At 38.5% G+C, this 20,213-nt stretch overlaps 1 protein-coding gene across 2 annotated transcripts in view; it reads left to right on the top strand.

Moving 5' to 3' along the window:
• The window catches only part of LOC127001164 (E3 ubiquitin-protein ligase HERC2-like), a gene marked incomplete at its 5' end in the record, with an annotated part of 186,835 nt that overhangs the window by 98,140 nt on the left and 68,482 nt on the right, over nt 1-20,213 (top strand). For both annotated transcript variants that reach the window (XM_050865379.1, XM_050865378.1), the window contains 12 exon segments: nt 1,202-1,365; nt 3,556-3,750; nt 5,123-5,315; nt 5,467-5,607; nt 8,004-8,108; nt 10,695-10,894; nt 11,105-11,302; nt 12,033-12,188; nt 12,426-12,647; nt 13,379-13,540; nt 18,262-18,525; nt 18,888-19,097. In XM_050865379.1, coding sequence (XP_050721336.1) covers nt 1,202-1,365; nt 3,556-3,750; nt 5,123-5,315; nt 5,467-5,607; nt 8,004-8,108; nt 10,695-10,894; nt 11,105-11,302; nt 12,033-12,188; nt 12,426-12,647; nt 13,379-13,540; nt 18,262-18,525; nt 18,888-19,097 — 2,210 coding nt within the window.

Raw genomic sequence — 20,213 nt, 5'->3', positions numbered from 1 at the left:
CTTTATGTGCACCATTTAATTCTGCATGTTTTCATATATAATACATGATGATTATGTTGAGTTTATGGCTGAAAACTTGTTATATTCAATAGCGACATTTGAAATTTGGTGTGCGCGGCGATCTCAGATATGGCATGGGGCGCTGTTTTGGGCCGGCCGTAGTGAAGGGGTTAATAAGAAAAGTGAGGACGGTGGAAGATTGTGAGGAGCTGCAAAAAGACCTGGACAGAGGTTTTTTTTTTTTTTTTTTTTTTTGGCGCCCTGTTGTTGTTGGGGGGCCTGATGGTCTGGGGCCTGCTGGGGCGCATTAAGGCCTCTCCAGGGTGGGCCTGATGGGTGGCGAGGTTTAGCGCCTTATAGTGCATACCATCTTGCAATAGATGGAGCCAGTTATGGGAGATGGAATTTAATGCAAACAAGTGCCATGTTATGGAAATGGATAATCAACAGCCTGAGAGTCATGTTAATAGGCTATTCGGTGATACGTATAGAATGGCAAGAAATATAGGATTGGTATTCCACTACATGGATAAGGATATGATGAAAAGATAATAACCACTAAAAAAAAGTAAAAAAAGACCGAGGAAAACATACAGGATGGGAGAAGAAAACTTAACCATTGCAAATTCCACAAAGATAGTTTAGGAATAAAGTTCAGATACTGTTTAGTTAAAGACTGTAATGATGCAAGAAAATTATATTACAGTGCTGCCATGGGAGCAGAAAAACAAGGGGGAATGGAGGACAGAATCAAAACTTCTTAAATGCTGAAACCTGTATGCATGAAACTTAGTCACATAATATTTCTACTTCAGACTTTTTATAGTTATTTTACTACAGGCCTTTTATAGCTATTTTTCAGAATCCCACTTTTTCTAGTTTTTAACCAGATGCTCCGCATATCAATAGGGTTTATATTGAGAATTAGTGAAAAGGTGACCAGTGATCTTTTCCCTGTTTAGTATTTTATTGAGTTTAATAGGGCCTCACAAATGTGGACCTCACTACCATGATCTGCTGTCAGCACAGTGCAATGAGATTTTCAGAGGATTGGAATTCAAATTAATGAACTTTATTATACCTAGTTCAATGACCCTTCTTGATGAGCAATTCCTGAACTGTTATTTTATGGCATTATTCTATAACCTATCTCTTATTGTATCAATGATAAATTACTAAACAGCTAATCCGTTTGTTGCAGGAGGACAAGGTGGAGAGGCTTCCCCGAGCCCCGAGTCTTTGGTGGTGTGGCTCATCGAACACAATGACCTTGCTCTCTCTGACTCCGACACTGCCCCGGACGTCCTTGACTCTGATGCAGACTCCCTCACTGATGAGTTTACAGATGAACCCCCTTTGTTGGAGGTGTGTATTTACCTAGTTGTAGTATACTGGATTAAAGTAAGGCTTGTGGTATCGTGTCTCCACGTCTTCTTTTATCCAGTTATGCTTTAAAGTTGGTTGTGTGTGTGTGTGTGTATTTACCTAGTTGTATTTACCTAGTTGTGAAATACAGGAAAAAAAAACTACTTGGCTCGTGCTGTCCCGTCTCTATAACGCTTATTATCCAGTTTGGCTTTGAATTCATGAATCGTTTTTGCACACAGTCTCCTTGTCAAGTCCGTTCCATGTTGTTATGCTTCTGTATGGAAAACTGTACTTCTTGATGTCTCTCCTACTGTCGCTCTTCTTCAATTTCTTACCATTGCTTCCTGTCACACTTCTGTCACGTACCACTAGGTCTTCCCTGTCCAATTTCTCCAATCCCTCTTGTATCCTGTACAATGCTATTAGGTCCCCTCTCTCTCTTCTTTTGTATTTTTAGTTTATAGGATTTGAGTCATGCTTGTTGTATTAGTCATTTTTACTGCAATCATGTTTTTATTTTTCTTGTGATAGGTTGTCCTTTATTACCCACCCAGGTCTTTTTTTCATTCTTGTTTGGCTTATTTCTTCATTCCCCATCTTATATTTCCATCATGCTCTCCTCTCACTCTCCACCATTTTCAGAACATGGCACCTCTTGACATCAAACTACATTATCCACCACTGACTCCACTTCAATTTGTCCATAAGTTTGTCTTATGATCTTGACATCATCAGCAAATAACTTCATGCAGCTATTTAGTCCATTCTATATTGGAATGTTATCAACACCACGTATTTATATATCATCACATGCTCAAACAACTTCTACTTCTCTTCAGTTAGAATTATATGTGTACACATTTAAGTTAATGTAAACATTGGGGCAGTTTCACAGTCGTCTGGTATGCACCGTAACCAAAGGCCCTTCCATCCTGGTAACAGGCATTTCCATCACCTTGATCTGCTTTCACAGTCGTTGTTTTCATGGTATCAGCGACTGCCAACGTGGTGACAATCATGACAAGACGAAGGCGCCTGATTTGATAGTGTTAGTATGCCAGAGCGTTGGGACATGCAAACATTACAACAGCTGAGCAGAGGATTATGAAGGATAAATATGAAAAATAAATCTACAAAAAGTAAAAGTGAAGAATAGATATAAAGAAGAACTGAGAAGCATAAATATGATGAATAAACGTGCTATCTCGTTGATACACCCCTCTAATCTGCTGGTAGCCTAATATTTCCTAGACATAAAAGATGAAATAATGGTGATAAGTATTAAAGTTATATTATTTAGCAGATGTAAGCAAGACAGACTCTTCACCTATATTCTTTACATTTGTTCATTATTCACACTTATTTAGCAGACTTTACATTTATTCTTCACATAATAGGGCTGATTTTGTTATATGTATGCCCTATGCGTACCTATTAGGCTATCTAAAATATTACGAGTTTGGCCAAGAAGGCATAACAGGTGAATAATGGTGACAAGTATTGAAGTCCTCCCTTCTCCTTGTTGTGTACTTTTGCAACAATAAACCAACATTTAATCAAATTGAAGTTCTCAGCAGGACGTTTACTGGTCAGTAGGTGAAGTTCAAATTCTTCTAAATTTTTTCTCATATTACCATTGAAACCCTGCAATGTGTTGCTGTATTGTTTAATATTTTCTTACTTCTATTTCAAGAAATAATACAAATGCTTGAGAGCAAGAATTTGTGTTATTTACTAATTAATTGCATTGGTAAGCTCCATTGGGAAGCCCTCCTGGCTACCAGAGCTCTGTTACCAGAGGTTTCAATCTCTGGTACTGGTGCAAACAAACAGCACCGCAAAAGATGACTGTGAAAGCGGATTTCTTGTTGGTAGCGGCGATCGTACCCATTGGTAACGATCAACACAAACAAAAGTGACTGTGAAAATGGCACATAGTCTTGTATCTCCTTAAGAAATAAAAACCAAAATTACCAAGAGTAAAGATGAGTGAACTTGTTAAGAGACATAATAAAGAAAGAAAACATTTGAGAGATAAAGGAATCTGAATGTTGACCTTCATCCCATTTCCAACATGGGCATAGTGAAGAGAATCCAAACAGGCTATGTGACCAGTATTCTTTACACCACCTTGATTATAGTAGAGCACTGTAATTTATCCTACACTTTCTAACTTGTATCAATCAGCAGTCCCCAGTTGTGGAGGTGTACCGCAAGCGACTGGAGTTCACAAGCAATGATGAGTATGCCATGTACGTAAGAGATCACATTGCACCCGGCATGACGGTGCGTTGCTGTCGAACTTATGAGGAGGTGTACGAAGGTGACGTCGGTCGTGTGGTGAGGGTTGACCGTGGCTCCTTACATAACCTCAACGTGCAGGTGAGTAAATCTGAAGAATTCCTGTATTTAGTAGTCTAGCTTTAACCCCTTCAACACGAGGACGCGTATACTGCGTCCTTGTGTGCCCCATACCATATCCGAGGACGCGCATACTGCATCCATGCATATTTTATCTTTATATTTATGCTTACATCTCAAAATTATAAATTAATTTATGCTTCTTTATGTGCACCATTTAATTCTGCATGTTTTCATATATAATACATGATGATTATGTTGAGTTTATGCCTGAAAACTTGTTATATTCAATAGCGACATTTGAAATTTGGCACACGTGGTGATCTCGGATACGGCGCGGGGCACTGTTTTGACCCGGCCGTAGTGAAGGAGTTAAACATAAAAGTGAATGAAACCTAAAGCTAAAGTAAATGCAGAAAAAACATCCTCAAGGGAACTACATCAGTGTCTTTAACTGGGGAGGTGATGGCTGAATCTGCTTCTGAATGAACATATAATTATACCCAGTACAACAGGTGGAAGATCATCCCATCCTAATGTCATTGGTCACTGGTAAAAAAAAAAATAAGTGTTCAATTGTGGCTATTTACACAGTTTAGTGCATTGCTTCTCAGACAGGAAGTGTGATAAAAATATTTTAGTTAAAAGCAATGAAACTCATAATCTTGAAGTATTCTGAAGCACTGTACTAGTTTACATCAAAGATGACATTTTCAAGAAAGAAGAAGTATTGCCCTGCCAGCCTTTCATTAATTTCCTTCTCTTCCTCCTCTTCCTCCTTCTCTTCCTCCACATTATTATACACATCAGAAATGATAGGGAATGGTGAATATCAGTTTGTTTTAGAGGCAATGACTTTGTTAAGTAAAGATGTTCTAATTATGGTGTAAATTGATATTAAAAAGAATTTATTAATTTATGAATAATATTGCAATAGTCTCCACTTTCCTCAGACAGAATGTATCCATACCTGTCAAGTCTCACGTTTTTGTGTAAGTCTTACGTAATTTTGGTGATTTTCAAGTCACGGCGTAAGTTGAGAATCTTACGTTTTTTCTCCGCTTGGGATGTTTTTTTAATATGTTTGTTTTAAACAATTTGAAATATGTCGTACGTGCCATATTTAAATTCATGTGAGCGTGCTGAGTAACGGTTACTGCTACAGTTAGTGTGTGTGTGTGTGTGTGTGTGTGTTGGGGGGTACCTCGTGCACCCTGCTTGAGTCCGTCAGAACCATACCTGTCAAGTCTTACGTTTTTTATACACAAACTTATGGTCTCTAGCGCAAAATCTTATGGCAAGACACCACAGTAGCTTGACAGGTATGTGTATCTATTTGAGTGATGTGACTCTACAATATAACAAAAGTGATAACCAATGATTATGACCCCAGGTTGATTGGCACCGCAAGGGAGGGACCTACTGGGTGCGCTACATTCACATTGAGCTGCTGGACCAGTCCCCACCTCCCTTGGCCACCAATGGGCCCATCAGGGTCGGAGATAAGGTGAGGGTGAAGAGCTCGGTGGTGGTGCCAAAGTACAAGTGGGGCTCCGTCAATCATCGCAACATTGGCGTCGTAACAAGTAAGTCTGGAATGTTTTTTTTGCATGTCTCATTTTTTAAAACCTCAGGATGGAATAGCCTTGTGTAGTTAAAAAAATGATAAGGAGAAATTTGAGTTAATTTAAGACCCACGGCCGTGTTCCAGTGTTGTAAGACTCTCTTTTTTACCAGGCGTGAGCACCAATGGCCAAGACCTCATTGTTGATTTCCCTCAGCAGCCCAACTGGCAGGGGCTTGTGAGTGAGATGGAGGTTGTACCCTCTTGTCACCTCAGTGTGACATGTGATGGTTGTGGAGTCTCTCCTATTACAGGTAAGGTTTTCACTAGCCTGGTGCATTAGTAACATTTAGTACTACAGTAAAATCCTTATAACTTGGCACTGTATAACTCAGAATTTGATATAACTCGGCAAAGCAATGAAATATTAATTTTATTAACCCTTAGATTATGGCGATCGTATATATAAGTGCACTACCACACGCCCCACCCGTACGGGGATCATATATATAATCATCACACTCTACGCTCCCTATGTTTCAAATATACCACCATTTCTTGACTCAGATGAATGGTGGAGGCATCTGGCATCCGTACACACTCATTCATCTCCAGCGCGCAGCCTACCGAAGGCCACAGATCATTTTCCACTTTTGTTCGGAATACATCTGTCATGTCTCGTGACGCGTCAAGCAGTTTCTCTGCTCCGGGCAGAAGTAGAGCACGGGCGAATTAAAGTGACAGTGACTTTGATGACTGCTATAGTAGTGACATTGACAGAGGAGGGAGGGGCAAGTAGGTAGGGAGAGAGAGAGAGTGAGTGAGTGAGTGTGGGGTGCTTCCACGCGACACATCACGGCCACGAGAAAATGCGCAATATTTTCAGCTGTCATAACTTTTTATTATTATTAGGAGATAAGTTTTATTACACCACCATATATACTAGATGAATATACAATTATTGGAAAGAAGAAAGACACCATTTCCACTTCTTTTAAATGCCTAAATTTTCCCCGTGCACAGCATCCAGAGATATATATCGCCACCCATACTCTAAGGGTTAATAAATTTCAAATTCAAACAAATAATGATAAAAAATGGAAAAAATTCATGTATCTCGGCATATTGCTGAGCTTTATCCACATCCTGTCATCTAGACTGGGCATGCCTCATCCATATTTTCTTAGAATGTGTATCCACTCTTGGGCCTTGTGATCTCACTCTCCAGCACTCTGATTTATCTTGGTATGGTGTCGATTTGTCTCCACATCTCGTGATTTACACTCGTCCTGGCTTGCCAGCGTTAACCCTGTATTAAAAACATGTACCCTGACGCCCTTAGTTTGCTCCTCAAACACCAACGTGTTGTCTGCTTGGAATACATGACTACAACAGCCCCGTCATCCTTAAGTGTTACCTTAAGCTTTTACCACTGCTGTGTAGTGCAAAGGTTTCAAAATTTTGACTATATGCAAATTGGGGAAGGGGAATGAGGGATTTGCATAACTCGGAAAATTGAATAACTCGGCAAGGCTGGAGCCCCTATCATGCCGAGTTAAAAAGGTTTTACTGTATTTGGATTACAGCTGAGAGGTTATAATTGCCTACGAATAGGAAACAGTCGTCAGTGTCAATAATATTCAGGCAGCAATAATAAACACCACCAGTTATGGTCAATTTTGAGTTGTAAAAATATCAGTAATGTCGCAAATAGCTGTTTTATTAATATAAAGCCTGCTAATTTTCTCGGTGGTGGACAGCTTCAAGGCTGTTTAATAATCATAATCAGCGATCTTGTAAATTAACAAAACAGCTATTTGCGACGTTACTAATATTTTTTAACTCAAAATCAACTATAATTGGTGGTATTTATTAGTGCTGCCTGAATATTATTGACACTGACGACTGTTTACTATGCATAGGCTAGCATACTGTATCCACGAAATCGGACACACCATGTGACAACAGGTTGCCAGCGCACGATGATGCTTACATTGGACTTTGGTGAACCGACTATAGTACTTTGATTCCTCATCCATATGGTGACAGTATGTTTGGATCTCCACTTATAGTGCATGCCTTTTCACCTTTTGGTGGGTAGGTACTGAGTGAAATGGGAAGGTAGATAAAACTGGCCAGGCTCCCCTTTGACAATTTGTTCATTATGCAAGTTTGTATATCTGATATTATAAAGATGGCATGATGTTTTCGTTAAGCTGAGGCAGGTAGAAACTTTTGACCAGTTACATTTCCTTTAAGGTCTCATGTAATTACAGTGAGCCCTCCACCGTGTTTTTCACCATCATGGGTTACATTCTTGTGCTACCCTCCAAAATATCCAAATTAAAAGCCTGTTGCAGAAATCCTAGCCAAAAAGTTTATTATAGCAGGCAGACAGCTGCTACACCTTATATCCTTACATGCATGTAACAGACCCTGTGTAGGGCCTCCCATCTAGAGCTGACTTAAAGCTGATTGGACCATTTGCACCCAATAGGGCCCCAAACTTTAAGGGGAAATGGGAAAAAGACTGAATTTCAGCATTCAGTAACAGCATGGCACCTGAGAGGGTGGATGGAGATTTCATCAGCAGTTTTCACCACCATGGTCCATAGTGTAATTGCACTGGTGAAGGGCCGACTGTATGAGAAAAGGCTGCTGTGATTGTTTATGTCATATGTAAGATGGTTTATGCAGCTTATTGTTCCAGGGGCAAGAATGAAGTGTAAAGTGTGTGATAATTTTGACTACTGTGAGGAATGCTACCAGACCAAGAGGAGCCATCGACATCTGTTCAACAGAATAGCTGAACCAGGTTAGTGACATTATATATATATATATATATATATATATATATATATATATATATATATATATATATATATATATATATATATATATATATATATATATATATATATATATATATTAATGATTTATTTTTTTTTTTTTTTCTTCTTTTTTGCAAAAGGAGATAGACAAAGTCCAAAACTAATATTACTGGCAACAGAACAAGTCATGAAGGAGTTCTAAAGGTTGCTATAGGCCTCTTTAGTTTCATCTTTGTTTTAATACAGTGGTAGCTCTTTAATTTAAATAGCATTAGGCCTCTGCATATTTGGTGTCTCCATGGGAGCAATTGTATCAGTACAGACGAGATGCCAGAGGCAAAACATGTGTGTGTCATGGAGCACCCAACCTCTGTACTGAGTTACCAACCTCAGCCTGCACTCCCAGCACAACTGTTGAGATACAGTGTGGCCTGGTAGTGCACCATTGGTGACATAACAAAAATAAATTAGGCACATATACATGTGCTTGTCTTGTATTTCTGATAATTTGGCACAAGGCATATATATATATATATATATATATATATATATATATATATATATATATATATATATATATATATATATATATATATATATATATATATATATATATATATATATATATATATATATATATATATATATATATATATATATATATATATACACGCAAGTGCGGTAGTGCGGTAGTACCGCATCACAAAAAAAGTACCGCACTACCGCAAAATTTCTGAAAATGCCACACTACTGTGGACTGCACTAAAAAATCCTGCGGTACTTTGAAAACTACCAAAGACAACATTTGCAGCCCGGCATGCTCACAGAATATTTATTTATTTATTTATTTATTTTTTTACCGTAAATCGGACTCAATCAGTCAATCGGTATCAGTCATCAGAATTAGTGATTCAATCATTCTGACTTTTCAGTTATTGCTCAAAATTAAATACTAAATAGACGGACTAAACTACTACACTGCGAGTCTTTGTTAACCCGCGCGGTGCCGGCCATTTCAACCCCGGACCCGACCGTAGTGCCAGCCAATTTTTCATTGTACTGTTTTATGCATGTTTCCTTTGTTTGGATAGCCAAGATAGGCACTGACGTATATTTTATTTTGACTACCGCCACAATTACCCTTTTACCGTGCGCACTGGGAAAGAATAAATGGGACACTACTACACCGCACTACTCCAGAAAAAAGTATCGCACTACTCTCTCTTTCTCCAACCGCACTACTGATTTTTTCAGTACCGCGCCACCCCCTCTCTCTCTCTCTCTCTCTCTCTCTCTCTCTCTCTCTCTCTCTCTCTCTCTCTCTCTCTCTCTCTCTCTCTCTCTCTCTCTCTCTCTCTCTCTCTCTCTCTCTCTCTCTCTCTCTCTCTCTCTCTCTCTCTCTCTCTCTCTCTCTCTCTCTCTCTCTCTCTCTCTCTCTCTCTTTTTTTTTTTGACTTTGAATATTCAGTAAAGTTTTGGTCTCCACACAAACCAAAAGACATTGCTAAATTAGGTGTTAAGCGTCAACAAAAAATGATCCTTCCTTCGCAACAAATCCCTCTGAAGAAAGGCTTTCCACTCTTAACATGTTCTCTCTTGAGAAACGTCGCCTCCGAGGAAAACTGATCAAATGTTTTAAAATACTTAATGGTTTCACGAATTTAGACAGAACAAAATTGTTTATGATAGATGACACTGCGAACGAGGAACAATGGCATAAAACTCAAATGTAGACAAGTAAATTCAGACTGCACCAAATTTTTCTTCACCAACGTTGTTGTGTGAGAATGGAATAAGCTCCCACCATCAGTGGTCCAGTGTAACACGATTGACTCCTTTAAAAACAAGCTCGAACGTCACTTCCTTGAACTTAATATTAACTAGAGTAGAAAAGCAACGTTTTGGAGCCTTCTGATTAATGTAGATTCACTTAGGTTTAAGGACAGACCACCTAGTCTGGACCATGGGGTCTGTGTGGTCTGATTTTCTATGTAGTTCTATGTAATTCTCTCTCTCTCTCTCTCTCTCTCTCTCTCTCTCTCTCTCTCTCTCTCTCTCTCTCTCTCTCTCTCTCTCTCTCTCTCTCTCTCTCTCTCTCTCTCTCTCTCTCTCTCTCTCTCTAGATAGAGATATATAGATATATATATATATATATATATATATATATATATATATATATATATATATATATATATATATATATATATATATATATATATATATATATATATATATATATATATTTGTGAAATGGGATGAACTTTGTTTGAAAATTTATAAAATGTAAGAAAAACATTAAATATGTAAAATGTTGAGATATATAGATATGAGCAGATGTCTGCATGTTACAGTGAGAATGTTCTCCAATCCTAAATGGGTACCACATTTTCATTGGAATTTATTTGTTGCTCTTTTTTTTTGTTAATATCTTTTATTCGAGTTTGGCATCTCATGTGAAAATATCCTTGCTTGAATTTTAAGGCGTGTTTCAATTTGAGTTTGTCTTAGCATGATGTCATGTTGTTTATATTGCTGCTAGGATAAAGAGTCTAAATATTCTTCTCCTTCAGGGAGTGCTGCTGTGTATGCGGGTCCTCCAGGGCGGGGTCGCTTCCGTAAAAAGGAGGGTATTTTAGGGGGTGCAGATGGCACAGTAGAAGACTGGTACCGATGTGTGCGCAACTTGAGTGTGTCCTCCAGAGAAAACTGGGCTCACCGGCTTATTGACGGAACAGGAAGCTACTGGCAGAGCTGTGGCCAAGAGGGCAAGGTGAGAACACATTGAATATTCAATGGTGCACTGTAAATTTAATTAAATTATCTTTCACATTTATTGAAAGTTCTTCCATAAGGAATGTATCTATATTTTCTGAAGGATTCTCTAAATTCTCTAAGATAACTCACATAAACACTTACAGTCTTTAATGTTTCCTCCATGAAGATGCTTAGAATTGAATAATCATTGCCCACTTACCTGCAGCATTGGATCCGCTTGGAGATGCAGCCTAATATTGCAGTGGAATGGCTCCGACTGTTGGTAGACCCTGCAGATAGCTCCTACATGCCCACATACCTCGTGGTGAGTGGAGGCGATTCCCTGGCCAAAATGAAGGAGCTCAACCCAGTCAGGATCACTCCATCGGACACTTGGGTTACCATCTTGCGTGGCATGAAGGAGGTGAGCTCTCTTTCCTTTTTTTCTCGATTACGTAGAAGGAAAATGCTAATACATATTCTCATTATTGTATCACATTCATTGGTACATGCATTTGTAAGCTAATGAGATCCCAAAAATTTCATGGAAAATCTATTTCTTTCCCAAATCATCTGATACTAGACAATCCTTATCAAACCTCTTAGTTCTCAGGTACTAAAATGTATCAAAGTCTTAACAGCTGGTGAAAGGTTAGCGCTTGTTCTAGACTTATTTAAAGCTGCTGGATCTGGTAGTATGATATTATGATTAGGAGTTTTAACATGTTGTTATCCTCTCATGTTCTTCACATAGTAGTTATAATAGCTAGCTGCTTATGCACCTCTAGAGTCCCTTACAATATAATATTTGTGGATTTCAAAGTGTTGATTCATGGATTTAGCACTGCTTTCACTTTACATATATGGTATTGAAAAAAAATTGACTATAATTTGCCCTAGTCCATGTCATTATCACAAAATTACGAAAATGCGTATAAGGCTTTAAATCTGTTGTAGTCCATCCACTTAAGCTGGATCCCTGGCTCCCAGCTGGGTAGAGAAGGATGTTGCTGTTTTTGTTTTGGCGAGCACCCCCGGGTGTCTGATGTCTCTACCTTGACTACAGTATCCTGCTTTAGATACTTGGTAAAAATGCCTGTGAATTTACAAGGATGATATCATCATCACTGAGTAACAATGCTGTTCCGTTTCAGTGTCTGAAATATATTGAAATAAGCATCAAACAGTGCAAAAGTGGAGGCATAGACTGCAGAGTGCATGGTTTGGCTGTGATGGGAAAGATTGTGGATGACTTTGGAGACCCAGCCTCATCCGTCTCCTTCCTGGCTTCAGATAATGAGGATGTTGAGGTAAATGTCTGCTCTTCACTGTTACATCTAGTTATATCACATGTACAGATTGTTTTACTTCACGAATTTGTGGTAGTCATCACCATATGCATCATTACCATCATTCATCTTCAAAACATATTTTAGAATTAGACAAATGCAGCTATATGCATTTATTATGAATAATAATTGTTGAAATATTTTGCTGATGATATTTGGCAGTGATAATATTAAGAGATTTGTGTCACCATTTAACAGGATGAGCTAACAGACATGTCCAGAAAGAGCCTCACCTCAGTCATGAGCTTTGAAGGGGAGCCCAAGGTGTTGGTGTGGGGCCTCAATGACAAAGACCAGCTGGGGGGCCTCAAGGGCTCCAAAGTGAAGATGCCAGTACTCTCTGAAACCCTGAGCAGCCTCCACCCTGTTCATGTGGCTGGGGGATCCAAGTCTCTGTTTGTGGTGTCCCAGGAAGGCAAGGTGAGGAGAGGGAACACTTGTGTAGTCACCCTAGTCCTGCCAGGGGCTGCATATATATTGAGGGAAAGGGAGGATTGTGCAAATGTTGCTCATAGTTATGCCATTTGGTGATCAATTTATACTGTTTTCTAAACTGAAGAATACATTCTCAATACCTTTGTTATATATTTAATTCAAAAGTTTTATTCTTTCATGACTTCAAACTGATATACGTACAAGTAACTCATATTGTGCACTTTTGTTGGAAATTCTAGTATTGTGTGATATGTAGGTACAGTATGTTCACACTTTTCAGAAGCACAGTTCTTGTGACTGTAATGCTACTTCAGTGTGTACAATATATATATATATATATATATATATATATATATATATATATATATATATATATATATATATATATATATATATATATATATATATATATATATATATATATATATATATATATATATATATATATATATATATATATATATATATATATATATATATATATATATATATATATATATATATATATATATATATATATATATATATATATATATATATATATATATATATATATATATATATATATATATATATATATATATATATATATATATATATATATATATATATATATATATATATATATATATATATATATATATATATATACATAAAGAGAGAGAGAGAGATTTTTTTAAGGTCATGATAATCACAGACTTACTTCACTCTGGCAGGTGTATGCTTGTGGAGAGGGCACAGGTGGCAGGCTGGGGCTGGGCCACTGCAGTAACATCCCAGTTCCTAGACAAGTCACCGCCCTCAGCCAGTATGTAGTGAAGAAGGTTGCTGTTCATTCAGGAGGCCGCCATGCCATGGCCCTTACAGTTGACGGGAAGGTGAGAGAGGCCAACATGGCAATCCTATATACTGTATTTTGCGGCATTTTACGCACACCTTTTTCACTTAAAAAATGCCCGAAAGTTACCCTGCGTGGTATACGCTGAAGGTAAATTTTTATTGATTTTTTTTTTTTTTCTTCTTCCTTGGGGTGCTTTTTTTTTTTTTTTTTGTGTGTGTGTGTGTGTGTGTGTGTGTGTGTCCAATAGCATCTGCAAACTTACCTTTATTATTGTTTATGATCCTTCGTAGGCCATAGCTGTGCTTATAATATGTTACCATAGCTAATACAGGGTGATCAAATAACCAATATAAAATAAAAAGAAATTAAATCGGTGGAGGATTGCCCATGCCTTGTTATCCCGCTCCTCCGCTGACCCAACCCGGCTGCCATCCGCATTGTTTTGTATGACTAAGGTACACTGTTGCCACTTCAAGTGGTACAAACTACATAAAAAAAAATTCATATTGGAAAAAAAAATCCACGTGTTCATTATTTATTATTAATATTACTATATAAGTGCAAATAACAATGCTTTAATTGATACGATAGAAAAAAAACTCACTTTAATGCATTTACAATTGGACAGAAAACACATTTAGTCCTCATCAGTGTTGTCCTCAAAACCTGAAAATTTGCTATCATCAGAGTCAGAGAAGTCATCCATGTTACAATCAGTGTTTGAAACCTCACTTTCACATTCTTCGTACAACATATCGTCTTCTGTTCCATCAAGACTGTTACTGATTTCACATTTTTAAAAAGATTTTATCATTATTTTTTTATCAACTGCATCCCATGATGTTTCTACCCACTGACACACCTGCAAAATAGATGAGCACTTCACACGTCCTGTCAGCGTCATTTCCTTTGCTGGGATTAGCATCCACTTCATCCATTCTTCATGCATGTGTGCTTTGAATGGTTTGTTTATTGAAACATCCAGAGGCTGCAGCTGGGATGTCGGGCCACCTGGAATCACAGCTGTCTTTGTATTATAATTTTCCAGGCTCTTGGTCTCTTCTGTAATATGTGCCTTGAATTGATCCAGTAGCAACAATGATGTTTTTTTCAGTAATCCACCAGGACGTTTTTCCCACACTTTCTCCATCCAAACCTTCATCCCATCTTCATCCATCCAACCCTTTAGCTGAACATGCACAATCACACTGTTCGGCAGTTCTTCTTTGGGAAGAGTTTTCTTTTGAAAATTAACATTGGCAACAGTTTTTCTCCATCAGCAGTACATCCTAACACAACAGTATAGTGGGTCTTTTCAGGCCTAGTTGTTTTCACGGTCACAGTTTGTGCCCCCTTTTTATCCACAGTTCTGGTTGATGGCACATCAAAAGTGAGGGAACTTCATCCATGTTCGCTATTTGTCCTTATTCAAAGTTGGTTTCATTTCTGGCACAGGTGACAAACCTGTGGAATTCAATTATTTTTTGTTCATACTCTTGAGGCATTATCTGTGCTATTCTCGTTCTCACACGCATTCTTAGCTCGTGCCTCTTCATGAACCTATAACAACAAGAAGGCATACCCATAAAATCACTTAGGCCACTGTTCTTTGCCATTTTCATTGCCTCCAAAATAGCCATTTTTGTTGACACTGCAATACCTGAGTTTCTGTTGTTGGTTATCCAAATCTTCAAGTCGTCTTCCAGTTGTGGCCACTTCACAGTGCCACTGCGCCTTGCACGCTTGTTTCGTCCTGAAGTTTTCAGCTTCTCGTCTTCTCTCCTCCAGTCTGTGATGCTTTCAGTTGGTGGTTTGCCAAAGTTCTTGCTTCTTTGCAGCAGCTCTGTTCCCATGCTGTTTTGCATATTCTGTTACCATAAGCCTGAAACTGGCCGTATATGATGATCTTTTCTTTTTGTATGCCATAGGGGGATGCAGACAGGAATCCTCAAATATTTCTTGATTCTTGGTAAAATCTGCTTGCAGCAATGTAGAGATCTTGTATCCCCGGAGCAAAATGGTGCGACGAGTGAGAGGTGGGATCTAGACTAGACTGGTGCTAGAAGTGGAGTCTGTTAGTGAGTGACCTGACATGGATTTATATAGCCCTGTGAGGACAGGATAGTAGCAGTAGGTCGGGTCAGGTGCAGTAGGTTGAACTTTAAACTTGGAAAGAATTCACAAGTTAAAAACATTATGAATAAGAAAGATCACCTTTTTGTGTGGTTTTACCTTTTCAGTGCTAAACTGTCGTAGCGGCAATGCACTGTCCATGCTGGTGGTGCAATCGTCGCCGCAACAATTGATCAGTTTTAAATCTCCCGCTCACAATACATGTTCCAACACTATTCCACACTCCATTATAACTTTATTCTGATTGGTCCATGTCATATAGTGGGCTGTTCTTGCCCCCACCACTACCTCCTATACAACCACACCCATACAGCAAAGCTGGGCAAACAGCTGCATGCCACGTGTCACCAGAACAGGGTGAATTGCATCTTGCCTAGTTGTCTGTCACAACCTACAAGTGATAGTGAGAATAACACGCTAAATATGATATCAGAAACTGTACGTCATCAGTCTTGTACGAGGAGGTATTTCTCGCAATACCAACCCGACCGCCATTTGCATTGTTTGCAAACCACACATCCACACCCATACGGCAAACAGCTGCATGCTGCATGTCACCAGAACGGGGTGAATTGTGTCTTGCCTAGTTGTCTGTCATAACCTACGAGTGATGGTGAGAATAATTTTCTAAATATAATATCAGAAGCTGTGCATCATCAGTATGTACGAGGATGTATTTCTCACAACACCGACCACCATTTTCATTGCTTTACTCAAGGACACTATTGTCAATTCAAGCAGTACAAGCTACACCAAAAATATACAAATTTTGGGAAACTGTACATTATCAATGTTCTTTAATCGTACATATTTCTGAACATTTTAAAAACTAAAAAAAAAATTCTCATTGTTTTCTTAAAGATTTGGGTGCATGGCATACGGCAGGGCGCGTTATATGCCACAAAATACGGTAGTACTGCAAGGCAAAGTGGCCAGCATTTTGTTCTGGCATTGTTTGATGCACTTCTCTTAAAATTCAAAATTTTAAGATGTTATATGATGCTATATTTACTTTAATTTATTGTTCCATTTCATTTTGTGATGTTACATTTAACTTTAAACTTGAAATTAGTAGAGGTGAAAATTGCTTTGAATTTTCCTACATGGCTGCTTGAGCTTCCTCCATGTTTTACGTAGGATCAATTGCATGAAACTCATGAACCTTGGAGTTTGCTCATTGCTTACAAGGAAAATGTCATTGCAGGAGGAGGCATCAAAGCAAACAGTCACTATAAGCTGGATGTTATATTTATATTTATCACCACATCTATCCTTATGGGATGAATTAAGATGGCTTGATAATGTATCTATGATATTCCAGCATTCAGCATCATGAATCACTGTTTGATGCATTTAAAGTGTTGTCAGGTGCGTGCCACTGCAGAAGTAGCATCACCGTATATTCCTGGTGTGGTGAGCCTGCAGCATCAGATTTGCCTGTGACCAAGAAATGTTGTTGTTTTTAATCATGTTGAGAAATCCACATTAAGTGTCATGCCCCGGGAGTTTATTTTCTCTTTTTCTATTTTCCTACGCGTCCTCTGCGTGTATCGAAACACACGAGAAATTAATCAAGACAAGGTGAAGGTATTCACCGGCTGCCTGGGATTGAACCCATGACCAACATGACGGGAGAGCCACTCCTTTACCGAGTCAGCCAAAGAGGTACCCCACTGGCTAAGCAGGTTATGGGAGGCTCGTTCATCAGGCATAGTCGCCGCACTTCATAAGTTCTTTGAAATCACTTACTTCGACAGTGTAAATATTTTGCAAAGTGTTTTTATAGAACCTTTGCTAGACATACTCTGCTTGATGTTAAGGCTTCTTACCAGCAGCTCATTTGTATCTTGTATAAATATGATATCAGAAACTGTACATCATCAGTCTTGTACGAGGAGGTATTTCTCGTAACAGTAAACAGTATAATATAAGAACAAACACTTGTGTTAATAGGAACAGTGCTTAGCAGGCATTTTTGTTTTCATTTGTTTTTGCCCTTGGGCTGCTTCCTTTACTGTAATAAAAAAAAATATAAAAAAAATTCCAGATTATCATCAGCTGGCAGTGGCCATAGATTTAGCTCATGATGAAAGAAGAGCTGGAAGATTTTCATAACTCACAACTTGTAAGGACTAGTATATATGGGTATATGAATATAGTTGATGGATATATGGTTGTGGTAAAGTCCACACCACTTTCTAGTCCAGCACATCCTTTATGATCCAACTTCCTAATGTAAGAATCAGTATCTTCATTTATTCATCCCATTCACTGGTAAACTGGAACAACCTTCCCTTACCTGTGTTTACCTTTTCCTATGACTTGAACACTTTAAAGATGGGAATATCTCTGCCTCTGCAACCGAATTTGATTATCTTGAAACTCTTGGAACTTTTCCTGTTGCCTTTTTGTTGGAGCAGCATTTTGTGGACTTTTCCCCAATTTTCATGCCTGTGGCTACCTCCTTTGCTATTAGGAAGTGTGTGGCATAATATTGAAGCCCAGGAATCATCAGAGTCATAGCTTGAAGCCTCTCAAAGACATGGTCCTCTGATTTACTAGGTATGTTTATTTTAAGGAGTGGAGACATTAGTATGGTGTCGTGCATCTTATTACTGCTTTCAGGTTTTCTCATGGGGTGAGGGTGAAGATGGGAAGCTTGGCCATGGAAACCGTCTGAGTTATGACAAACCCAAACTTATTGAATCCCTGAAGTCAAAACGCATTAGAGACATTGCTTGTGGCAGCTCTCACTCAGCAGCCATTACTTCAAGTGGAGAGCTGTACTGCTGGGGCCTTGGGGAATATGGACGCCTTGGTCTGGGAGACACCTCGACGCAACTTAAACCAAAACTCGTGAAGACATTGCTTGGACAAAGGGTTGTTCAGGTACCACCTTATTCAGTTATCATCCTTGTGTGACTATGACTTTTGTATTTATTCATTATACACTAAAAGGGGAAGTGATCTGTATAAGAATAAGTTCCTAAAATATGCTAAAATTATATTAGATATTGCTCCTAAAGAGAAATATATTTCTCATATTGATATAGATTTAAAAATTGAAGAAATAGTAATATTGAATATTAGATGGTCTTGTCAGGGTGCTTAAATATATAAAAAACAACTAAGTGATAGCATATTCTGTAATCTTAAAATACACAATTCATTATTCACCAAACTAATATTAATTGGTTTATACATGATAACATAGAGTTGGGCTTGCACCACTTCATCAAATTGTTCTCCAGGTGGCGTGTGGCAGCCGTGATGCTCAAACACTGGCGCTGACATGTGAGGGAATGGTTTATTCTTGGGGTGATGGAGACTTTGGTAAGCTGGGTCGGGGTGGCTCTGAAGGCTGTGCACTGCCTCAGAACATTGAGCGGCTCAACGGCCTCGGTGTGTGCCAGATTGAGTGTGGTGCGCAGTTCTCGCTGACTCTCACCAAAAGTGGTCAGGTAAGTGCATTACTTTATTGTTGTTGTGTGAACATTTATTTTCTGTAATAAAATTGTTTTTCATAGATTAAAGCAATGAAATAGTTGCTTTGCAATCTAATAGTTGGGTCCATACCATTACCACTTGATATGAAAGGGACATTGACATCTATTGTTGTTAAAGATTTACCCCTAGTATCACTAGGGGAACGGGCCCTTGTCCAAAGATGGCCCGTTAAGAGGGAAAATATCACTCCCCCCTGCACGAGGAGAACAGGCCTTAGCCAAAGGCGGCCCGTAGCAGGGTGCCAACAGACCAACTATCGGCGATTGAAATCTAGCCGACCGACTCGGTCTGTCGACGAGGACTGGCGTGTCTCTGACATCTATAGTTGATTTCTAAGCTTTTTAGTCATTCCAGGCAGCATTTTCATATTTTCTTGTTTATTTCTTTAGACATGAAGGTAAAAGATAATGTCCATATTTTGCTGTGTGTTGTTAAAGGCAACTATAAGTTACATAACTTCTACGATATGGGAAGTTAGGTTAGGGGCTGAGACCCCTTCAACCACCTAAAACATTTGTCAAAATGACCACATGGCCTTCTTGACTCCCTGTTCATGAGTTCAAACACATTTATCAAACAAATTTTGTCCTTCAATTCGAATGTGCAACAATCCGTATAAAATCGAAAGTGTACTATTTGAGGGACAACTGTATTGTATATATATATATATATATATATATATATATATATATATATATATATATATATATATATATATATATATATATATATATATATATATATATATATATATATATATATATATATATATATATATATATATATATATATATATATATATATATACACAGTAAACCCCGCTTAAGTTGGACCTGAATAAGCCGGATACGTATCGGATAAGTCGGACACTTTCAGGATCCTTCCCGAGTGCACTAGTAGGCATTTTTGCCCTTTGATTGAGTAATTTTGAGCCACTCGGCTTATATACTGGCTAAAATACCCCTGGGCTGCGTTTGAGAGAGCGACTCGGGCTGCATGGACCGATCCGTGTGCTCTCAAAAGTGTGACGCCGCAGCCCGGATTCCCAATCTGGACTGCTCGCTGCAGCT

This window comes from Eriocheir sinensis, chromosome 20 (assembly GCF_024679095.1).
Source record: "Eriocheir sinensis breed Jianghai 21 chromosome 20, ASM2467909v1, whole genome shotgun sequence".
Classification (NCBI taxonomy): Eukaryota; Metazoa; Arthropoda; class Malacostraca; order Decapoda; family Varunidae; genus Eriocheir; species Eriocheir sinensis.
Note: the sequence above shows the minus strand (reverse complement) of the source record. Positions and strands in the feature narration are given on the sequence as shown.